The sequence below is a fragment of the Puma concolor genome, chromosome A1 (assembly GCF_028749965.1).
Source record: "Puma concolor isolate L17-30 chromosome A1, mPumCon1.1.hap2, whole genome shotgun sequence".
Lineage (NCBI taxonomy): Eukaryota > Metazoa > Chordata > Mammalia > Carnivora > Felidae > Puma > Puma concolor.
This window is the reverse complement of record NC_141667.1, coordinates 39,759,857-39,781,968: the sequence shown is the minus strand read 5'-3', so window position 1 is coordinate 39,781,968 and position 22,112 is coordinate 39,759,857. Positions and strand designations below refer to the sequence as shown.

Genomic DNA, 22,112 nt, shown 5'->3' with positions numbered 1-22,112 from the left:
TTTATTTTTTTATTTTTCTTTCAGCTCTTAATTGCTTACCTAATTCATGGAACGGTCCATTCAATAGACCACCCCCCCACCCCCGCCATTCTCTATCTCTCTATGAATGACAGTTTCTAGTCTGTTTATGTGGGGTGGGAGGCAATATGAAAAGTTTATGCCATGGTTCAGGTACAATTCTTTTAGATTAATAGAAATAAACACTAACTTCATGGTTTAAACTCCCACATATGAGTGGCTGATATGTTTAACTGTCTGTAAGACATCCTTGATTTTCATTTTTCCTATAAAGAAATTGTCTTTACTTGAAAGCAAGGTATCTGTTTTTGTTTCTGCTGGCAGATTGACTTCCTTTCAGATCTGAAAATGTGCTCAGTGTCCATGGATATTTATTGAGTCCCAAGGAGATACATTTTAGGTACAGCACACAAAACAGGTAAACTGTCTTCAGCATTTATTCTGGACCAAGCATTATAAAAAGTGTCAATAACCTCACTTAATTTTCAGAAAACCCTATTAGGTTAGCACTTAGTTTGCAGGTGAGGAAACTGAAGTCAGTCACTGAAGTAGTCAGTATTAGAGATCCTAAACCTTGGAGTTTTCACCCCTAACCACTCCTTAATACGTGTCCCTTATTATATGTTATTCCTGCTCTTACAAAGTTGTAGTGACTTAGTTTCCATTTAGTGATACATTAAAAAAATTTTTTTCCATGTTTATTTTTGAGAGACAGAGAGTGAGTGGAGGAGGGGCAGAGAGAGAGACAGTTAATCCAAAGGAGGCTCCAGGCTCTGAGCTGTCAGCACAGAGCTGGAGGTGGGACTGGAACTCATGAACTGTGAGATCATGACCTGAGCCAAAGTGGATGCTTAATGGACTGAGCCACTCAGGCGCCCCTATTTAGTGATAAATTTAAAATTAATCCTCAATTTGTCAAGAGTATAAGCCCACTTGTAATTAGTAATTTTATTTTGTAGGAGAACCTCACATTACTAGATTGCATCATTAACATAGCTACTACTGTACAGATGCCTTGCATTGAGAGACCACCTTGGAGTAACAGTCTCAGATGACTGAATTGAGAAAGGTGATGACCTTGTTATTTTAGGATATAAAATTCAGTTGGAAAAGATGATTGCTAAGTAGACATTTATTTACATTCAAAGCTATTTTTGAAAGCTTTAGATCAGTGTTTCCCAAACACAGAGGAAGAGATCAGCCCTTGTCCATTCTTCCAAAAAATGCTCGAAAACTAGAGCCAAGACCAATCCTGGACAGGAATATACTTACCAGTGCTTCTCCCAACATCCACCCAAACAAGGATCTCTTCTACCCAAGCCAGCCGTGGCCAGCGGTGCTAAAGGGATAAACGTGAGAGTGCAGGGTTGTTGGGACACCCAGTTAAATGTGAATTTCAGATAACGGATGAATAGTGCAACGCAAGCACATTGCATTTGTGAATTTTAGAGTAAGTATGTCTCATTCAATGTTCTGCCTACTCCCTAAGTCTGGCAATCTTAGAAAGGTAGAAGATGATGCGTGTTTTATATTTTTAATTTTGGCTCACCTCCAAGTTTAGCGTTAACTGTAGGAAAGTAAAGAACCTGTTCTTTTAAATTTTTGTGACCTACTCTCCTTAGTATTTGGTGCCTAACATGAAATCTGGATGTATTTGGTAACTCCTCCTCTTCCATGGTTGAATTTTGACAGTTGGGTTGTAAAACACTGTGAAGGCTAAGGGCAAGTGTGTGTTGGAGGTAGGGAGGTAAAACATCACCGTTCTCTCTCCTGGATTCCATTTCCGTCCAGAACCAAATATTAGCTAGGGGAACACAAAGAGGTGTAAGTGGCCTGAGGTGATCTCAAGAACAGCCGGGACTATACAGGTCAAGCATTCTCTGAGTCTCTTGCACTTCCATCATGCCTCAGGACTAATGCCGAATTTTGCTGAGAATTTCCCAGGCTGAAAATTTAGAGAGATTGATTTTGAGTATTTAAATGATTCACCATTTTAAATCTACCAGTAAGGCTTGTTCTTAAGTGTTTCCTCGCGAATCAGATATCCATGCCAGTATCAGGAGCCCAGGAGAAAACTAAAGTCAAGATTTAGGATAAAAAAAAGAATAAGTATGTAAAAGGGGAAAAATGTGTCAATTATACAACTAACTTACATGATTTGGTGATTTTGTTTTCTAAGCAGACATGAACCCTGAAAAGGATGCTAAGATTTTCCTATCAAACTGGCATCTTTGTTCTGATGCAGAACATAAGGATTAAAAAATTATCTAACCAGAATGAGTGAACTGGTGATGGAGCCTCAGCCCCAAATCAGACTGACATAGGTTCTAGGCTCAGCACCAGCAAAGGGGCTGCTTACTCCAGCAAGTGGCTGGGCTAGGGTTTGAACAATCCCAGACTGGCTGCAGGGCCTGTATCCCTACCACCAGTATAGCAGCTGCCTTGGTAAGGGATTTACTAGATGTTTGTTCTCTTACTTCCACTGTTCTGCAATGGTTAGTGATATTTTTTTGTTTTGGCTCTCAACACACTCTTCCTAGCTGAGGAAAGGGACAGGGTTCCAGGGTACATAGGGGATGGGGATGGAAACGTACAATGGCCCTTTATCCTGCCTTCTGATCCACAGATTGTGGACATGTGACCCGTGAACAACCCATATGTTGTTCCTGTCCACTAGAGATTATTCTCTGAAGCTGTGGCTGAGGTTTAAGTCCAGCGGATTTGTGGTGGCCGTCTGGGGGTGGCAATTTCATCAGCTGCGTTGTCCTACACAGACAGTTTCTGTAGCAGGGGTTTGACAGTGGCTTCCTCTCTTTCTTCCTGAGTTTCCTCATCTTCCAAAATCTTCCACTATTATTTACATTATCAGAACTGCTTTCTGTTGTTTGCAACTGACTTAGAAATCGTAAGAGAACTGTGGTTTGTTTTTAACTTATGCGTGGCTGAAATCCCCAGGTAAAGCGGAGCACTTGAAGAATGATATTCAAATAATGAATATGTACCATAGGAATTAAGGTGCTTAAATGGAGGAAACACACACATTGTTTAACCTAAGAATTAGCATTAGTTTAACTTGATTGGAAGTACTAATGATGTGTCATGGCTGCTAGAGAACCAGCCCAAGCATCACAGGACTGCATAGCTGCTATGGTTCCTGCAGACAGAGACAGGACTGCCTCGTTGGGTGGTTGGCATTCTCTGTATGTGCATAGTGGTAGCCTTGAGGAGTTACCATTCCTGGCATGAGCTTCAAAACTGAAACATGCTTTTCTGTGTTCCTCTTCTTTATTGGCTTCTAACAGTTACAAAAGTGAGGTTTTCACCTTCATTGTCTGTGCACTAAGGTGGGACATGCATATGTATCTGAAATGGAAGAAATGAAAATATGAAGGCCAGGCATGATCTGCCTAGCCCATCTCTTGTTGAGGATAGCTCTGGAGGAAGTGAATCCACTTTTTCTGGTTTTAACACCATCTTTCACAGATGGTAGGGATTTATTATAGGAAAGGACATGAGGCATTTCCTTTGCATTAAACCTCCACAGCTGATCTGGTGCCCAGGTAATACATATGGTAAAAAGATGCAGTAGGAAGGAGGAATTAAACTAAGTTAAATACAGCTCTTAATAATTTCCAGGTATTTTTATTAAATCATATCGCTTATGCCTTGCAACTCAATAAGGAAAGTTTTATCATTTTTCCAATTTTACAGGTTGAAGCTCATAAATCTAAATTTGAGGATCATAAAGATAACATAACTTGCCCAAGGTCACAGAGCTCGTCTGTGATAAAGATTTTCTAGTTCAGGGCCAATGTTCTGACCACTGCTGCCTGCCAACCGAGAGAAAGAAGACATTCAGGAGGTGGCCCATACTCAGATACCGTTTTCCCAGGTGAGTCTAGCCAACAGTGATATCTTCCTGTTATCAACAATTTTAGCTTTTACTCTCTGTACAATATATGATTTTTCAGTCTTGGTTCTATCTTACATAATTCTTGCATCACAAGATTTCTAAGTTCCCTCCTTCAATAACTAGGAAGCAGGTTCTCTACTTTTTTGTACCTTCTCCCACTATACCTAACAACATATGCACATGTAAAAGGCATCAATAAATATTCACAAAATGGTCAACATTAGTCCCAATTGTGGATTTATTATAGCAAGTCAATACACAAAGGTATAGATAGATCCCACAATTAGGCACTAAAGCCAAAGAAATCCCCTCATCAACTTTCTGAAGTTGCCTTTTCAGTAGTGGAGATAATTAATCTACAATTTCACATTTTTCTCTGTGCCCCATGTCTTTTTCTTAGCCAGGCAGCTGACTGGTATTGCGGCCACAGAACATATTAAAGACAACTGGCTTACCTCGTGAATGATGCCTTGGTTTCACAAGGCTGCAGATAAGAAACACCTGCTGGGGGGCTTTTTCAATGCACGCATGCCTGGGGTCCTTTCCCAAGTATTCTGACTTAATCGTCTTGGGGTGGGACCCAGTCATCAGTGTGGTTTTAAAACTCCCTAATTGATTTTGATGGGTAGCCTAGTTTGAGAACCACTGGCCAAACAGAAAGAACATTCCAGAAGAAACAAAGACCTGTGTTTTCTCATTGTCCAGTTCTCTGGGACAGCAAGCAGTTGATAGGGAAGGAAAATAACAAGGAGGAAAGTGGCAGGACTATGCAGCCTGGCATGCCATTGGTATGTCGCAAACTATTCGAAAATATTTGTAAACTTCAAAATTTTTGTGCACCTATTGAAAAAAATGTTTTAAACAACTGTTTCTCCTCTGATGCTCCAGTTTAAAGGCCCCAACAACTTTGAAAATATGGGACTGTTTGGCAAAGCATTCCAAATAAATGACCCTCAGCTCTGGAATTTGCTCCTAGAGGCAGCTCTCTTTAGCAGTCAGCCAAACCCAAAATTTGGCAGCTTTTGGAATATAGTGCAAAATAGATTCTTTCTAAACCTGAAAATCACTGAAGATTTATTTTGTTGGAAAGATACAACTTTTAAAAATAACAAGCACTTATTGCTACTGTACTAAGTAGAATCAGAGATCTGCAAGAGTGACTATGAAATCAAGGACCACCTGTCTTTTCTCATTCTATTGAAAAAACAGAGGCTCAAAAGAATGAAATGATTTCCTCAAGTCACACAACCTAATGGTAGGGCCTGGGCACATCCTGATCTCCTGACTCACAGGCTAGTTCTCATGTTTGCCCTCCCACAGCCACAGAGTCCTCTGAGATGATTTCTTCTGCCGTGATTCATTTTGGTTATTCACAAATGCAATGTGCTTGCAAATGCTTATATATACTCTTCGGTAACTATAGCAAATAGTATGCAAATTACATTGTAATTTTTAGTATGCAACATCCTTTTCATAGTCTCAACTATAAAATCTGGTTGTACTGCACTCTTGATTCTGACAAAGTTTCTAATTCACCTAGGATATATATGAACCCATGCATCAAATGTAAATCTAAGAGCTTTAAACCCACAACAAAGCATTACCAAAAGGTCTTGCTTTTCTCTGTATTTCCTGTCTACTCACCCCATTCCCCACTATATTTTGTTGAGACTTAGTGCAAGTATGGGAGTTAGGGATGTGGGTGAAATGATTTCCAGAAAGACAAGAGACATTCTAACACTTAATTAAGCTCTGTTAAGTTCTAGGCAAGGAGTTAGGCCCAGAATGAGAAATTTACTATCCAAGTCTCAGTGATAACAGACTAATTATTTTTAAAAATATGACTACATTTAATGAGGTAGATAATTTTGCCTCTCAGCCCTTCTGACTTCCCCACATTCCACATGTTATTCCATTTCCTTTAACCCAGCTGAGAATACCATTGAGACACAAAGGGTCAGAGAACTGTTCCCAGAGTCATTCTTGCTCATATATTGTTCTTTTCTCTCATCTGCAGAAAACTTCCTTTCTTTCCACCACACCCCATCCATGTCGGCCATTTAGTGAAATGCACTACTTAAGAGAGAAGTTGTTGCTATTTATTAAGGGAGTTTCCTGAATTTTTAGCTGAGGCTAAAATGCTGAATAAAGACTCTAACGGGTCTTCCTACTGTCCAGTCTCTGGGCCCTCCCCGCAAGCCCAAGCAAGCTGTCATTTCTTTCTTGACAGCTGGCCCAGCAGTCAGATTTCTTTTCCCTGAGGTAGCTGCCGTCACCCTCTCTCTCCTAGACATCCTCTTTTCCAAGAATGGCTGTGGAGTAGGACATAACGTCCCATGCTCCCCCTCTCACCATCCCTTTCTTTTCTGTTCTCAGAAAAACAAACTCACTTTTCCGGATTAACTGATTTGCTGTTGCTTGTGACAGAGAAACAGGAGATAACAAAAACGTGGAAGATATAAAGGTCCCAGAATCTCAAAGTTGTTTCAGTCATGGTCCCTAATCCGTATTTCTCATACCACTTGTACAGTTTTCACTCAGTTTTGAGGTTAGGAGGTGATGTAATCTCCTTCCTCCATGATGTTTCTTCTTCTTAGGTTTGTTGACTCTTCACTATAAATATTTAACATCTAGAGAGCTTAGGGATTACAGGGACCACTACGTTGAAGAAGAAAAAGGTACCAAATAAATTTGAGAGGCTTTCAAAGAGAAATGCTCTCAGTTTCCTTTGCCTCATCTCTCTAGAGAATAATGGAAGATCAATGTGACTTCTGGAATTGATCACTTCAAGTTCAGATAGCAGCTCCTTAGTGAAGCCAGGCTAAGAGCACCCTCTGTGCACTACATTCCTCCACATTTATTCCTGCACCTACTGCGGGGCTACAATAGCTTGTTTACTGACTGGCTTTTCTGTACAGGGACTGTGACCTTCTCTACCCACCTCGTATTGCTGGGGGCTAGCAGAGTGCCTGGCACATGGCAGGTACTTAGTAAATGGTTGTCAGAAGAATGAAATGCTTCTCAAAAGAAGAAAGGCAGGAGGCAGAGTCTTTCTCTAGCAGAAGACTCTCCTCCAAGGAGTGAATAACTGAACTTCAAAGCTAAATTTGGGTCTGAATGATGCTGTTGAGAGAGAAATTGCCTTGCCCCAGATGAAGTTATTTGATAAATAAGAAGGGTTTAAAGCATTCTAAGATCCCACTTTGTCCCTTGTTTCTCAACCCCAACCACCTTCCAATAAGCATTGGTGACAATAAAAGTGGGTAAGAAATAGGAACAGGATGGATCAAACAGGAATGTGGACCCTATGAAAAACTCCTGTTCATGTGACTTTGAACAAGTTACCAACCTTCTCTGGGCCTCAGTTACATCTATATCATGAAGTGAGTGGGTCAGATGATATATAAGGTTCCTCACAGCATTAACCTTTATGATTCTAAATGATTCAGAGGCATGTCCTGCAATTTTTTTTTTTTTTTTTTTATAATTTTAGAGAGAGGGGGTGGGCAGAGGGAGAGAGAATCATAGCTGAGTATAGAGCCCAACTTGGGACTTGACCCCACGGCCCTGGGATCATGACCTGAGCTGAATCAAGAGTTGGGTGTTCCACCAACTAAGCCACCCAGGCTCCCCCACCCTTTTTTGCAATGTCTTTTCAATCTTCCTCTCCTCCACCTCAAATGCCACCCCCCCCCAAGTGACTCATACCGCTGCCAACAGTACACTTGGAAAAGAAAAAAAAAATACAAATTATGGTCACAGGATCAATGAGGTGAAACACAAGATTAAAATATGTTTTATATTCACAGAGCAATTTTTTACAACAGTGTCAAACAAAAAGTTCTAGTCAATGTTTACACTAGGACTTGATGAAAAATTCCAGACATAAAACTTCTGGAACTTGGACTTGAACTCCGAGGACCTCCCATCTCTGATAAATTTTACAACTAAGACCTATTGGATTAGTTTTCCCTTAAGGAGAATTCATCTTTAAAGTCTGGTTATCTGGAACTGTCATTCTAGGTTTAATAGGTAGCTAAAGATTTTTTTTTAAGTACCACGGTCTTTTAATAATTTTGGAGGAAAATACTTACAGAAGACACTATATTTCCTTGATTTCTTTAACAGAATACACTGAGTGTAATTCAGTGTTTTCCTCCATATGAACGTCAGTCGCTATGGCATAGTAATGTCCTCAGGACCCAGTGAGATACTCTAAGCCCTAGACTTTTTTTCTTCTGATGGGGCTTCAGGAGCCACCTGAGCTGTCACCTCCCTGTCAGCTTGGCCACATGTCATCATCTCTCCCTCATATTTAATTTGCTGATTAAAGGCAGGGAAAAATTCCTAATTAATTTTTGCACACCCAAGAGTAGCATAGTTCCTGCTACTTAAGATGCTTAGTAAATGTATAAATAAATGAGTGAATTAACATAGGTTTAAAAATGTTTTTAAAAACAAGCTTGCTAAAACTAGGTGTGAAATAATAATAGATGCTAAGTAAAGGCTTGAGGGGCTTGGTTTAATACATACACTTGCAACAGTTTCTGTATACTTTCTGATTCTCATATTCTAGATAGATTGCCATAGGATTGAGTTCCTGGTATTTATGAAGAGATGAAAAATAATTGTGGTAGGTAAATAAAAAACATATAAACTTTGGCCAATAAAATTCAGTGTTATCAAATAGTTTTTCTATTTCTAGGCACATCTGACCTACTCCAAATAGAAAATGAACTGGCATTCTTGCATTTTTTAGGGTATTGCTTGATCAGGCACCTCTTCACACCCACTAGCTATGTGATTTTGGGCAAATGATTTAACCTCCTTTAATTTCAGTTTATCTGAAAATAATGACAAAAATCTTTCTCAGAGGACTCTTAAAATAATTAAATAATTCATTCTAAAGTACTTTACCGTAGACCTGGCCCTTAGTAAACATGTAATACGTTGTCCATTCCTGGATTTGGGACAGTGGAGCCAACCCTGTGCATGGCCAGGCAATGTGTCTGCAAAGACATTTTTCTCTTGTGTTTGCGGCCTGGCAGATATTGCTCTCTCAGGCTTGGGTGTTCTGAACCTAATGTGGCTCCCTAAACTGAAATAAGCTCTGAGTCCTTTAACTCTCCTACTATATAGAAAACAGGCACATTTCTGTTACACTGGTGTTCTAAGTGATGGGATTTTATTTATTTATTTTTATTTTTTTTTAATATATGTAATTTATTGTCAAATTGGTTTCCATACAACACCCAGTGCTCATCCCAAAAGATGCCCTCTTCAATGCCCACGTGATGGGATTTTAAAGTGGGCAATGTTAAAGGCTGAAGAAAGGGAACGGAAGACAGCACTTCAAGTCCCCACAATTTATCATAAATGCCACAATCTTTAGTAACTGGCACCTTTCCTATATTGATACTACTTACTACAGAATTGAAATATTCACTATCAGGACCAAAAATGATAGCCTCAAATTCATTTTCAACCACAGTATTGCACACAGAAATAGATTTTCCTCGAGTAAATGCAGGATTTTCACCTCAATTTAAGTGAACAAATTCACAATATCCCAGTTTGCTTCCCAGTGTTATTTATCACAACAGAATATACTGACATGTTTCTTAAAATAGAGAAATTAAATACTGCCATATAAATGGACTATCTTACAAATTATTATACTTAGAAATCTATAAAGCACACTGTAAAATACGGATGAAAATACAGATGGTGATGCTATATATCAAACACCTCCTAAAAAGGAAGAATTCTTGGTATAGAAAGAAAAATGACAAATAAGACTTTATCATTTCTACTTCAGCTTAACAAGTATCTTTTGTCAATGCTTTTCTTCTTCATCTAACTAGCTCCTTACTGAAATCGGCCAATTTATTTTTCATTTTTAGAGACATTTACCCACTACCTGAAGACTACGTTAAGTAAGTCCTCAGATGGTTCTTGCTAAATTCCAAGACCATTACTATAGATCTTATTTCCCAACATCTTAACCAACTGCACTGTTGACTTTTGAGTCTCTTCTAAATAAGGCATCCTTAATACACACAAATATACTTGCATCTCAACTCCTTTAGAAACCATTATGAATTTTCAGTGACACTTTTGCACTAAACTTCTAAAGTCCCAGTTGATCAGCAGTACACATAATGTATGAAGAAAATCTCAAAAAGCACTTGTCTAAAATACTAAATCTCTTAGAATCCATGCACTGAGGCTCTGCACAAAGCTTAAATATATTGACATCAATATGAAGACAACTTTTATTTAGGGTTCTGAAAACTTCATCTGAAATTGTGATTCATTTTTTAGTTGCCCTTCAAATCCTCACTTTTTGCTCTTCACTACTTGGAAACTCATTTTACTAAAAAATATTTACAAGAAAATTATGAGCAGGTCAAAATCAATTTATAAAATAAGTATAAACAAATGTTGCAAAATTTATGCCACAGTTCTGCCACTTGTGGCCTTTTTTGCAGGGAGTAAAAGAGGAAGTGTAGTGATGGAAATCAAAGATGCCATGTTAGGACAGGAGCCCACGGGCTAAGGGTCCAATAGCAGTAACACTGCTACAAACCTGGCCTGAAAGAGATAGAACTTGGTAATAATTTCTGTGCTATGGTAATCTTGAAAAAAATCTCTTAATAAATTCAACTTTGATCCCCTAACACATCTTTTTTTTAACTGGAACTTTCATATACTAAATCTGTAAATGAATGTATATTAAGACCCACTTAAAAATCATATACAAAAGTAATTTGGCTTTAGCCCCCAATTTAGAATTTTTATCTTAAGAACTTTTAAAACTCAACTTCTATGAAATCAACACTTTGGCTCTTCTATGTGTGTATCTCTAGAATACTACAGAGCGCAATAGGAGAAAAAGGATTATTTGACCATATTATTGAAATACAGGAAACACCTCTGCTTTGAATGATTTCAATAGATAATGGAGTCAAGGAGCATTTATTTAAACAGATTAAATATCTATTTGCCTATGCTTTTGTCTCTGGCCTTTTTTTCTTAGCTTTACTAATTTGTTAGCTCACTTTTTTTTTTTTTTCTCGGATTTCAGGTTTACTTACACACTGACAAATCCTGTAACATTAACCTCAGCCAACTGCTTTTTCCTGAACTTTAGACCTGTGAGCACAATTAACTAAGGGACCTTCTTAATTAAGGGACTGAATGAATTCATTCAGTCATTCATTTACCCCCCAAGTTTTTGAGCCTCTGCTGTGTGTTAGAGAGCATTCTTAGCATTAGAATGAACCTAACAGACAATAGTCTCTGTCCTTATGGAGCTTACATGATAGACATATAAGAAAACTAAATGAAATAAACATTATAGAAAAGAATAAGATAAAGAAGGGCTTGGAAGGAAATCTTGGAGAAGTTATCTTTTTTTTTTTTTTTTTAAAGACTAGCTTGGAAGACCTCACTGAGATGACATTTTAGCAAAAACCTGAAGGGAGTGAGGATGTGAGCATCCAAGAGCATTTTAGATGTCCTGCAGCCACCTTCTGGATTCAAAACTGAACTGTTTTTCCGTGCAAGCTAGCCTTTCTTCCTAGATTTCCTGTTTTTGTTTTAATTTTGCCATTATTGCTCTTACATTAAAAAAAAAAAAAAAGTTTGACTTACCCCTACAGTCTACTCTTCAATTCTGAACAACTGCAGCCCATGTCCTTTTGATACCATCTCTTCATATTGCCTACTGACTTCTTTTCCTTCCTTATTTCACAGTATTGTTACTGTCCTTGTTCACACCAACATTGTTTTCCCTGGGGATTTTTCTACTCTGCATTCTCTTAACCAGTCTTCTTGCCTCTTCCAATTCATCCTTGATACTGCTGAACAGTTACATTTCTGAAATGCAAAGTTTACCATACCATTCTCCCGCCTAAACCTGTCAGTGGTTTCTCATTATTGTCAAACCCACTCTTTATTGTGGCATGGAGGGTCTAATGTGATTAGCACACTTACCCTTCTCCTCCTTCTGATAACCTCTCCAGGTTTCTTCTCACTATTTTACGTAAAGTTACTGGCTCTAGTTCTATAAAGTTCATCCTGAAAGTGACCCCTTCCAACACTGTGCCCTCTTACAGTTTCTATGTTACTTTTGTAACAGTGATTTGTTTACATGTTGTCTTTCCTAAACCCAGCTAAGTGCTTGGATCAAAGTAGGCACTAAAAACAAATGGATAAAATTAAATGTATCACCCTCAATGACTGGTGTAATATAAATATAGATGCTCCATTTCTAAGCTCTGACCATAGGCAAAAGGGTTTCTTTCTCCTCAAACTCTCAGAATCACCTCAGAAACCCCTATTCAACATGCAATTCAACATATTCTGGAACTGAACACAAACATTCAATCTTATTTGCTTGGGAAACCATTGGATTTAAAAGCACAATACTTCTTTCCCAACTAACAGCTTTACTTTGGGGAATTCACATATATATAATTCATCTGTGTACTTTTATTTTTAGCAATGAAGAATATTTCAGTTCCAGAAATACATGAATTGCAGAAATTATGAGTCACTTTTGTTAAAGATAATTAGAGGTTAAGAGAACTGGTCACAGGGATTAAAAAAGGAAAATAAAATTAATAACAGAAAATAGGTAGAGATAAAGGAAAATTAGCTTTACAAAGCTACTCTAATGACATCTGGGAGGGAAAAGATCCAACTTGTATGTAAGAGGGTAATGAAAATGAAATCCAGAATCAATAATCCAGACATAAAATTAGCAAAATACTTAACATATAAATGGGGGACCAGGAATAGCAGAATAAATAAATTATATATATATATATATATATATATATGTATCTCATATCTAGAGTAAAATGAAACATTCTGCACACTTCTTATTTATTGTGTCCAGGAGGGGCAGCAAATCTTTGCTTGTAAGTGCCTGATGGTAAGAGGAAATTTACAGTACAAAATTTCATTGAGAGGTATGTTTCCATTTGTAACCAGTTATTCCCTGTTAATGAATAGCAATTAGAATTAAACTACTATATATGATTTCCAAGACTTATCATTCATTTTGCTTTTTAGAGAATAGTAACAAATAAATTATAATTTTTAAATTCTATATGCTATCACTACTTTTTTCACTTCTACAAAGCCCGTTTATTTTATTAAGATAAAAAAGTTTTACTGCTTACTACATATACTATCACTATTTTGATAGTTCACCCTATACGTGTATGTTTATATTCTTGATAATGGTATAAAATGTAAATTTTAAAAAATAGAAATTTTTGAAGATATTTTAAGCACTTTACAGACAAAAATATATGCTTTTATTTTGAAAAGTCTTATTGATAGTTAGGCTGAATATTGGCCAATTAACTCTCTTGAAAGACCTTGAAACTCAAATGTTTTAAAAACAAAAACAAAAACAAAACAAAACAAAATTCAAATGTTTTTCTCCGTATCTGGCAACCCCAGCCATAGATTTATTAGCACAGGGAGAATAAACTATTGCCTATGTTTATCAGATTGTATTATACACAGTAATCAACTGGAGATGTTAAAATACAGATTGAAACTCACAAGGTCCAGAGTAGGTCCTGGACTCTATTTTCCCACAAGCTCTCAGGGTCCTGGGTCCAGTCTGCTGGTGGTCCATAGACCAATAGCAAGACATGAATCAATGGTTCTCAGCATTGATACCCAATGGAATCACCTGGGGATTAAATCAAAACAAAACAAAACACAACAAAACAAAACATCACTTCTAGGGTAAAGGTTATTTAGCCTGGGATCCAGTCTGGGTATTGAGTTTCAAAAGCTCTCAAGGTCAGGCTAACAACCAGCTAGTTTGAGAACCTATGACCTAAAATGTATTGGTCAGATTTATGGGTAGGTTTTATTTCTCCTGATTTCTATCACTGTAGATAAGAGACCTAGGAATAACCAATACTGCATAGATTATGAGAGTAATATATGCCCCAAATCTTTAAATTCTTACTGAGAATATGAGTCATTATCAATCAGACATTAAATAAGACATTAAAAGTCTTAGCAATTTCTTTCTATACTACCAAATGATTCAGTAACATGTTTTTCATATATTTTAAAGTGAAATATCCACTGACATAATCACAATCCAAATTATTTTTAGATTAGGAGGTAGATATGTAACAATGTAATTTTAAAGTACATGGAGTGTCTATTCCTAATTACAGATAAAAAAAAAAAAAAAAGCTCACATTAGTGAGAAATTATGAAAAAATCCCAACCTGGGATCTATCCCAGGAGAAAGGCCCAGAGACAAAAAGGACAAGCAACAATTTACTTAGTATCTGTACTTGAAGTAGATACCCATCAGTTGCAAACTGAATTATCATCTTTTCTTTATAGTGACTTTCCTAATTATTTTGCTAAGGCTGAGGTTTGTAAAAGGTCAGGATGCAATTACACTCCAGGGCCCTTCCTAATTCTTAAAAATGGGCATCAAAGATACTTAATGAAAATAATACTTTAAAGTCAGGTATTTGCAGAAATTCCATCATTACAGTAAAAAGTATTGGACTACAAGTCAGCTACCACATACTAGTAAAGATGTGACTTAACCAAACTTTCTGAACAGGTGTTCTCACCCCAACTTAAGGTCTAGGGAAAGTCCAATAAGAATGTGCAAGCACAGACTAATGCCACATAGAAATATAAGACAGCACTATGCATATTTATGATAAGCCAACTAAATAGTGTGATAGCGCAAAGAAATGGGAGTCTAGACTGGGGACTACTTTCAGCTTTGGCACTAATTAGCCACATAACAAGTAAATCACACACTTTAATTGCATTTTAAAAATAAAAATACTTCGAATAGCTTATCTTGAAATCCCTAGCAGGTCAAAGCTCTATGATCCCAAAGTAACTACGTGGTCCTCCAAAGCAAATATTAATTGTAACAACAACAACAAAAATTCACCAAGAGCTTAACAAGTTTCTTAAGAAAAATACCATTTTAAATTTGTTTTCTAGAAAAGTCTACAATTATTTGGCCATCACTTAAAATAGCAAATTTAAAACTTAAAAAAGTGCAGAAAGGGATCATTAAACAGCGCAAGAACACTATGTAGAATTAAGATAAACAGTGTAACTGAGGATAATGAAATACCAAACAGCTTTTCCTAAAGGACAAGGGAAAAACATCTGGGATTTTATGATCTATCCCAAAGAATATATAGGTACTCTTATTAAATACACAAAATGCTTTTTGAGTACTGCAAATAACTCACAGTTTCTATATAAATTATCCTATTTAATAAAGATGGTAGTACGTGGAAATTATTTCCTTTTAATTTATTGTTTGGTTTGAATACATGTCCTGCCAATCACACAATACCTAGTGTGACCAAAGACATGAGAAATTCCTGTAAGAATCACAAAGTGCCTTGCAGCTTTCTGCCAGGATGCTAAGGAAATGTAACAATGGAGACACAGATTGTCTAAGTTAGAAGTTCCAATCATTAATCTTCCTCAGAACTGGAATCATCTTCTTGGTCAGAGAGTTCAGGGACAGGGAAGCGGAGAATGGCAGCCACTCCAGTCAACTGACTGAGCTGTTCTCCAGATACATGAAGACTAGAGAATATCCTAACAGTGCCCGCATTCTCTTTCACACTGTCCACCAGCTTCACATATCGGCTCCGTGTGGCTACATCCTGGTGCCTGAAAAGCTCATCACTGATGAGCAATGTGTCGATTGCCATAGCCTCATTGGCCTTCTCTACCTGCTTGAGTCCATAAAAAGCTCGGTCAGGTTCATGTTGTAACATTTTATAGAAGTCATCCAAAGCCTTTACTTCCCCAGCGGCTTTAGTGTCTGAAAGGCGGCTAGCTACAGAAGGGTCACAAAGGGCCTCTTTCAGGGAGTACTTGTGTCCAGAGGAGGCATGTACCTGGAATCACAATTATGAAAGTTAGGCAAAACAATCTTAGAGTACCCATTCATCAGCCTGCAATGACCTAAAGCCAAAAGCACTAATAAAACTTTATTAAGTTTGAGAACTTAAAGCAAAGTTTACTATGTAAATACCCTATTTAACAATTCTCTTTTTCATTTCATTAGCTCGCTTACAATCACAGCCCAGTAAACACTTTCTCCTCTTGTACTTTTCCCAGTCCTAAAACCTAAGAGTAGTTTATACAAATCCCTCTGCCCATTCTTAATTACCCTTGGATAAGACTGTTTTACCTGAAGGAATTTGGACCGGTTTTCCAGGAGCACTTTGTTGTCGGTCTTCACTGCTTGTTGAAACATGTAGTCACAGAACTGCTCCCTCACGAATCCTGGGCTGGCCACCAGGATGCACTTCACAACATCAAAGTTTATGTGGCGCTGGATACCCTGGACCACCTGTTCGTAGAATCGCTCCAAGGCCCGGTCATGCTGGGAACAGTTGCCTTTCCGTTTCCTAGGGATGTTCACCTCCACCTTGGCCCGAGTGAGGGTCATGCTGGGAGTGACTAAGCAGATATGGGCGAGGCCTTCCTGCATGACCACAGCCGCCACATCTGCGCTCCAGGCTGGGTCACAGGCCTGCTCGATGCGCTCCAGAACCACACTGTCCCACTGTTTCTTGGCCAGCGTGAACTGGCGGTTGGGCTCCAGCTCGATGGTGTGGTAAGCCCCCATCTTGACATACTCATTCTCTTGGATGTTGGTCCCCTTAACCCGCAGCTGGCAGGCTTGAGAGTCAAAATCGATGGCCTCCACGCAGAGAGTGAGAGTAGTGCGGACCCGGTTGCTTCCTACGCTGCCCGTGGAGGACTCAGTCTGTACCTTGCGGATGGTGGAGGCACGCAAGCTGTCGCCCACCTGCACTAGATTGTAGGTGTGCCACATGTCCTCAGGTTCTTCGGGGACCAGGGTCACCTGGCCCGCATTGTCTTTCTCAATGTCCTTCCTCACGAGCTTCATGACTTTGGCGGGGATTCGCAGGCAGAACAAGAGGAAATGAGGGGGTACCCGGTGGGAAAGGGGCAGGGAGGGAAAGGGAGTCTAGGCCGGGAAGGGGGCGGGGTCTGGTCCCTATAGCCACTGGCCTGACGGGAAGGAAATACTATAGCACCGACTCGAGCGGCCGAGGGGAACACTTACTCTAGCCCTTCTTTTCTTAGTTTCCGGGCGCACGTCACCACACCCGCGCGAGAGACACCGCAGCAAACGCAGTCTTCTCGGTTCCAGCCGCCAGCACGGACCCAGCAGCTGATGCAATGAGCGCGCATGCGTAGCCCGCGTCCCGCCTCCCGGCGCACGTTTTACGTCCCCAAAGAGGAGGCGTGGTGGGGGTGGGGAATCACAGTTCGCGCGGGCGCAGGCGCACTAAGCGTGAAGCGCGTCCGAGGACTAAACCGACGGAGGAACGTGGTTGGAATCTTTGGTGGCAGGTTGTTTAATGCTGAACTTGGACCTCCTAAGTTTTCTCTTCCACAACTGTTTGTGCAGAATCTGAGGAATATGTAGTTCAAATTATTTTTTTCAGCTGCGTGCAACTGCCACTGAACACCTTCTCTTCCCCGGGTAAATCCAGTGTTAAAACTTAACTAAAAGTAAGAGGAATTCTCAAAAGTGCAGACTTGGCCCCACAGTCCTAAAATGTGCTCGGCTTTGCACCTGCCTTATCCGCACTCAAGCACTGCACGCCTTTTGGAGCTGGTATTTCCAGAAGCGGTTTCTAAGAACGACTGGTCACGGTGCGTGTGGGCTCAGAGCAACGTGCCCAGCTGTTTTCTGCTCTTAGTTACCGTGTCTGCATGATCTGACTAACCCAGATGTTAAAGCACTGACGCCACACAGAGAAGAAACCATCCGTGGAATTTACCCCTGGGTGGACCTCTCAGTTGCTTGTCCCGATGTCCTGGGAATCCCAGATTCCAAAATTGGCAGTCTCCGCTTTCTGCAGCTCAATAGCCCCTGAAATGTTTAGGTTAGGGATTGGGTCGCAAAAGCTTAGGGCGGGATCATCACTGCCAAAGCTGAGAATATGGGAAGTGGGGAAAATCTGATGTAGTAGGACCAACACGACCGAAAGGCTATGGAATTTATTTTAAAGAAAATCCTTAAGTCACACAGCATTTTTATGGTGTGGGGGTGTTGAGAATTGGGGACTGCTTCTTAACAAGATCAGTAAATAGAAAAAGCCCATCAGATTTTCTTGAGGGTTAAGATGGGGTGGAGAGCAGAGGAGTCCTACCATGTATCTTCCCATTCTCTTTCTTGTGTATGGTACTGAAAGGGAAGCTTGAACTGGTGAGACCAGGATGAAAGAGAGGAATCTGACTCTGGCACAAGTCTTGAATTTCACATCTCAATTATCTTCCTCAGAGATTCTAAGGGGACACAAAATTCCCCTCTACAGCTCTAGTACAAATTAGAGTCATTGTTTTTGTGGCCTCTCCTCTTCCTCTCGGTTCTTAACCTCCTTTCCCTCTTCCTTTCACACCTTCCTGTCATAGTGAGTGCCCTCACAGTTTCTAACTCAGACTTCCTTCTTCCACTTCCAAGTAAACCCAGTGACTTTTGAGTAAGGAACTGATGACACTAAAGTGTAAAGATGGCTTGCCTCTCTCCAACGGAGATTTCCTAACTAGGAGAGAGATAAATACTTTGAGTTGCTCCTTGATCACCTTTCTAAGTACAATTTACCTCTCTCTAAAGTCTGCCAAAGATTAAAAACCACAGAATCACAGTGGCAGGCATACCGTAGGACCTTAATAAATGTTAAGTTTTTAATGAAGAGCTATCATTTATTGAATATTCACCAGGTACTTTCCTATATACTCTTCTAATCTTCATCTATAAATATTTGTTATCCTCATTTTGTAGATTAAGAAAATGAATTACAGAGACATAAAGAAATGTATTCAAGATCACATAACCAGCTTTTAAATTCAGACATGCTTAACTCTCCATCCTCTCCTCTGTTCAGTGGTACAAGATTATGTATATTATGGATGCTTGAAATCTCTGCAACCATAAGTTATGTGCTGTCATCCACTGCCACTTCCCCTTAATTGTCACCTTTACCAGTTAAAGACCCACAGCTTAGGAAACAACTGAGAGGATTTGAAAGGCATCAGTCCCTTCCTTGCTTCTATTACTAAAAAAAAAAAAAAAAAAAAAATCTTTATATTCTTCTGCTCAACATACTTTTACTTCTGCCCAGCCTAGGTCACCATTATAATCCTTGAGAAAAATCCAGTGTTCTACTTAAGGAAAATACGCATATATTTCTACATTTAAAAACTGTAGGAAACCCACACTGACTGCTAATTCTGTGGTTATTTTAAAGAGTTTATTTAAATTATGAGGCAAACTGCTTTGGGGTGTCTTTTTAAACATAAACTTGCTTCAGTGAACATACTACAAAATTTTTCATAGAATTACTATTTGATCTGAAATAGAATTATTTTTTAGTAACTGGAGCTTACTTTTGAATGATCAGATGTTTTCTCACAGGCTTTGTGTTGTAACTTAGTATTTCCAGATTAATCATTACATTTTTATTTTGAATTATTTAGAATTCTCATTCCCTACTAATTAAAATCCAATTCTGTGATGTTCAGGGCCTCCATGATTTGGCTTTACAAGCTTTATTTTCCACTTGCCCCCTCCAGCACCCTATATTCCACCACAGGAGTAATTTTTGTTCCCCATACATCCTGGGAACTGTCTACTTTGCTGCCCTTAACTCATGATGTTCTCTATTTAAAATGTCACTGCTTCTCAGTCCTTCCTCCATAAGTACTACTTCTTTTTTAAGCCCAGCTTAAATGTTTCCTCACATTTGAAAACCTGCATATGTAAATATTTTTAATATTTTTTAAATGTTTATTTATCTTTGAGAGAGAGACCGAGTGTAAGTGGGGGAGGGGCAGAGAGGGAAATACAGAATCCAAAGCAGGCTCCAGGCTCTGGGCTGTCTGCACAGAGGCTGAAGTGGGTCTTGAACCCTCGAACCCAGACATCATGACCCGAGCTGAAGTCGGACGCTCAACCGACTGAGTCACCCAGGCGCCCCTGAAACCATGTATATAGTAATTGGAATACCTATCTTTTCTTTCTTGTTGAACTCTGAGTAGATTAATCCTTTTACTCCTCCACTGACCCTTGAAAAGTCCCTGGCACATAGTAGGCACTTATACATGGATAATAACCTGAGTGTATCAGATGTGAAGTGTGGCAGCTATATGAACATTATCACAGACAGTTCTTAAGGCATGATATTGTAATTAACGATAGTTCACTTAACCTAATAATGGTATATAAAAAGTAATTCCTCTTATTTTAAAGCTGTTGTAGTTACAGCAGTTAAGTAATATATATCAGTATATGGTATTTTCATTTTTTTACCAAAATATGCAAAATCATGAGAAAAAAACATTTACCTTTGTTACTTTAAATTCTAATTTTATATTTATTGGCTTTTTGAAAATAGAAACCTTTATATCAGCAACTTTATATCTATTTTTTATATTTATATTAATCTCTCTAGAATAAAAAAAAAGTTTTCAATTTGTTGTTTTTGATGTAATTCCAGTGTCTCAGAAAGAGAACTGGGCTAGAAGTCAAACATCCTGGGTTGTAATTCTTACCCTGTCAATTGTTTTTACTCTTAACTTTTGGCAGCCCTCAGTGTCTTAGAAACTCAAGTTTCTTTTTCTTAAGAATTGAGGGCATTGCATTCAATAATTAAAATTGTCTTAATTGTAAAGACTATGCTGCAAAAATGTTTAAAAAACTGAAACAGTACTCATAATCTCACTCTATCACATTTATATTCATTTTTGCATAGTACCTTTTGAATTTGATTCTTTCTAAGGCCCACTGTAGTGGTAAAAGATCGATACCAAGTTTAATCCTTGCACACCAAGAGTTGGCAGACAGGAGTCATGATCTTTCTAGTACGTTATAACAACTTTAGATAAGGCCCCTAACTTACAAACCTGAACTTTTCAGTCTAAATTGTAAGTAAGATTATTGGTCCTGACTCTCTTATTTGATAACCCTTATAAGATTCTAATGAGATTATGACACTTGTTAACTGTAGAGTTGTATAAACATGTGAGATATATGGTAAATCTCCAAGAATGCCTGACCTGAAGCTAGAAATCTGGATCAGACATAGCAAGGATCAAGGGCTCACTTTAACATGATCATACTCAGTCTTGGAAAAATAACTGGTTCAGTAAAGCTGACTGATGAATAATCTATTGGGTACCACTATTTATACTAGTGTCCTTTCTGCAGGGAAACCTTAGGTCAGTCCTACTGCATGAGTTCATGCATTTCATTGGTGAATTGGATTACAGTCCTTCTTCCCATTATAATAGTATGTTAGAATGCTAGAAATGGTTTGTATGACAGCTGCAGGGCTAATGGGCTCCTGAGGATGGATTTCTTATTTGGATACACTGGGCTTAGCACAGTATAGGGGCTGTATAATTGTTCTTGTTTCTTGTATTTTTTTGTTTGCAAGACTTAACTTTTTTCTTTTTTTTAATGTTTATTTATTTTTAAGAGAGAGAGAGAAAGAGAAGTGGGGGGGGGGTTGGCGAGGGAAGGCAGAGAGAGAGAGAGAGAGACACAGAACCTGAAGCAGGCTCCACTCTTGGTTCGAGCTTACAGCAGTAAACCCAATGAGGGGCTCCAACTCACAAGCCATGAGATCATGACCTGAGCCAAAGTTGGACACTTAACCAAGACTAAGCCACCAGGCATCCCAAGACTTAACTTCCCTGCAACACCTACTAATTTTTTTCCTTCCTCTGCTTACAGCACCATGGAGGCTCTTCCCATCATTGCTTCCTTGCTTGTCTATTGCCTTTTTCAGAGTGTGAACTTCTTTAAGGACAGAGACTACCTTTTATTTGCCTGTGTTCCTGAAACTCAGCACAGCAACTGTTACATAATCATAGTTCTTATATGAAAGAATATGTGATCGTTAGTTCTCCTTTAATACAGAGTTTTTAACTTGTCTATCTTTGGTGTCTTAAAATTATGAAAACGTTCTGTTTTATAATGTCACTATAATTTTAATTTTTTTTTTCAACGTTTTTTTATTTATTTTTTTTGGGACAGAGAGAGACAGAGCATGAACGGGGGAAGGGCAGAGAGAGAGGGAGACACAGAATCGGA

General features: G+C 38.7%; 2 protein-coding genes across 4 annotated transcripts in view; both read right to left on the bottom strand.

Moving 5' to 3' along the window:
* ITGA1 (integrin subunit alpha 1) overlaps positions 1 to 22,112 on the bottom strand; it is a 207,195-nt gene that overhangs the window by 136,652 nt on the left and 48,431 nt on the right. Inside the window, exon 1 of one of the 3 annotated variants that reach the window (XM_086678565.1) lies at positions 13,514 to 13,646. The exons of the other annotated variants lie outside the window; for them this stretch is intronic. Within the exon in view, the coding sequence (XP_086534691.1) occupies positions 13,514 to 13,607 (94 nt within the window). The 5' untranslated portion in view covers positions 13,608 to 13,646. Of the gene's footprint in view, positions 1 to 13,513; positions 13,647 to 22,112 lie in introns of those variants that run through there. 3 annotated transcript variants of the gene reach the window in all.
* PELO (pelota mRNA surveillance and ribosome rescue factor) lies at positions 7,700 to 17,074 on the bottom strand. The gene is made up of 2 exons (XM_025924153.2): positions 16,167 to 17,074; positions 7,700 to 15,870 (listed from the first exon to the last, which is right to left on the bottom strand). Exons 1-2 carry the CDS (start codon positions 16,890 to 16,892, stop codon positions 15,439 to 15,441), a joined length of 1,158 nt encoding a protein of 385 aa, XP_025779938.1. The 5' UTR covers positions 16,893 to 17,074; the 3' UTR covers positions 7,700 to 15,438.

Coding starts and splice junctions, on each gene's coding strand:
- PELO (XM_025924153.2), bottom strand. CDS start 16,892: ATGAAGCTCGTGAGGAAGGACATTGAGAAAGACAATGCGGGCCAGGTG. Junction 15,871..16,166: donor ACCGGTCCAAATTCCTTCAG/GTAAAACAGTCT, acceptor TTGTGATTCCAG/GTACATGCCTCCTCTGGACA.